This window comes from Sminthopsis crassicaudata, chromosome 6, assembly GCF_048593235.1.
Source record: "Sminthopsis crassicaudata isolate SCR6 chromosome 6, ASM4859323v1, whole genome shotgun sequence".
Classification (NCBI taxonomy): Eukaryota; Metazoa; Chordata; class Mammalia; order Dasyuromorphia; family Dasyuridae; genus Sminthopsis; species Sminthopsis crassicaudata.
The window spans coordinates 239,057,960-239,060,272 of record NC_133622.1 but is presented as its reverse complement, the minus strand read 5'-3'; the positions used below and the strand labels follow the sequence as shown (position 1 = coordinate 239,060,272).

The window sequence follows — 2,313 nt, the reverse complement described above, 5'->3', positions numbered from 1 at the left end:
TTTTGTTTTGTTTTGTTTTTAATGAGAGATGAGAAGATTCATTGAATAAAACAACTTCCAATTTATTGAAAAAAAAATTATTTACCTCCAAATTTAAGATGTTTGCCTTTCGATATGATCTTGAACCTAGCTCTATATTTTAGAATAAGTTAGAAGTGTATTTTAATGTTATCATTCCTGAATGTTATTGTTTGTTGTTGTTGCCATTACACTTGACATTGTTTTTTTTTTTTCTTCTTGTGATTTTCTCCCTTTATTTTACACATCTCTTCTTCATTTACATATTCATATACACAATTCAGATGGTTGTAATGCCAAATATCAGAATACTAGACAAAATGGACAATAAGAATGAGTTTGCTAATTAAATATCATGATCAATTCATGTAGTATCACTTAAGAAGTAAATATACCATTGATATAATAATTTTAGTGGGAGAATAATTTCATATTCATTAATTTCATGAATGTTTCCTTTACGTCTTTGTTCCTGAGACTGTATATTAGTGGATTCAACATGGGAATCACTACTGTATAAAAAACAGTGCTCACTCTGATTATGAGCCATGAGCTTTTGGAACTGGGCACACAGTAGAGGCACAAGATAGTCCCAAAGAAAATGGTAACAGCGGTCAAGTGAGAGGCACAGGTAGAGAAGGCCTTATGCCTTCCACTGGTTGAAGGCATTTTCATGATAGTTACAAAAATAAAGAGATAGGAGGTAAGTATAATGGTAAGAGTACAAAAGGTATTAAAATTTGAAAGACTAAAAAGAAGTACCTCAGTCAAGTGTTTATCAGAGTAGGAAGCAGAAAAGATGGCAGAATACTCACAGAGTATATTATTGATGATGTTAATCCCACAAAAAGACAAAATAAGGAGAGAGTAAGTAAAGACCACACAAGAAATTAGGCCCCAAGAATATGATATGGTGACCAGAAGAGTGCAAAGTTTTTGGGACATAGTAACTGTATATAGTAAAGGATTACAAATGGCTACAAACCGATCATAGGCCATGACGGCCAACATGAACATCTCTGTCACCACACAAGTAACAGCAAAAGAAAATTGCATGATGCAGCCAATGAATGAGACACTTCTATCTTCCACAACTAAGATTTCTAAAAATTTGGGTGTAACTATAGTGGAGTAACAGAAATCTATAAAAGACAAGTGACTGAGGAAAAAATACATTGGAGTGTGGAGTTTAGGATTGCATCTTATGATCACAATCATGCCCAAATTTCCCACCACAGTCACCATATAGATGGCCAGGAACACCAGGAAGAGGGGTATTTGGAGATCTGGATAATCAGAGAATCCTAAGAGGATGAAGATCACGGTAGCACTCTGATTTTGGTTAGCTTTCATCATAATTTCTTGTGGAGAGAATTTCAAAATCATACAAATACAGCCTATGAAAAGTAAGGGAAAAATTATATATATATATATATACACATATATATGTGTGTGTGTATATATATATATATATATATATATATATATATATATATATATATGTATATCAATGAATGGTTCAGATATAACCTTCCTACATTTAACTTTATGATTTTTTAGAGTCCTTACTTTAAGACACTTGGTTTCAAGAAAACTAATGAAAGAAATGAAAAGCTCTAAATGAAATTGAAATTTCTATTAAAACTAAGTTAGTCTCTTTGTAATATTTATCTATTGGTCCTTCCTTCTTTTCTGGGATTAATCTCTCTCTACCAGCTACCACACTGATTAGCTTACACATGGATCATACCATTTCATTCTTTTTCCATAAATTTTAACTGATGCTTTTGAATTGACTGATTGACTTACTAGACAATCCTTGAAATACATGAATATAGTTATAAGGCTTTTTCTTCAACTTCTCATTAATTATTTAATTCTCCATAATTTTAACTGATCTTCCTTTGATATAAATTTAAACCATTGTTCATAAAGGTACACAGGACTGAGAATAATACTAATTATTATCTTACTAAAGAAATTTACCATATATATATATGTGTGTGTGTGTGTGTGTGTGTGTGTATGTGTGTATGTGTATGTATATGTATATATATATATATATATATATATATATATATATATATATGTATATATATATCATCTCCTTGTAGAGAGGTGATATGTTCTCTTAATTGTCCCAAAATATTCATAACATTACTTTGCTTCTATAGAGTACTAATAATTCATATTAAATGTTTAACCCTCTAAATCATATTGGTTTGTTTTTCTTAACCATGAGTTTTTTTGGGGGGATTTATAAAGTTGATTCATGGAAACTCAGAACAAAAATTT

At 30.5% G+C, this 2,313-nt stretch overlaps 1 protein-coding gene across 1 annotated transcript; it reads right to left on the bottom strand.

The window, feature by feature from the left end:
• Positions 1 to 429: 429 nt before the first annotated feature.
• Positions 430 to 1,374, bottom strand: LOC141546400 (olfactory receptor 5D18-like). The gene has a single exon (XM_074274185.1). It carries the CDS (start codon positions 1,372 to 1,374, stop codon positions 430 to 432), a length of 945 nt encoding a protein of 314 aa, XP_074130286.1.
• Positions 1,375 to 2,313: the final 939 nt, after the last annotated feature.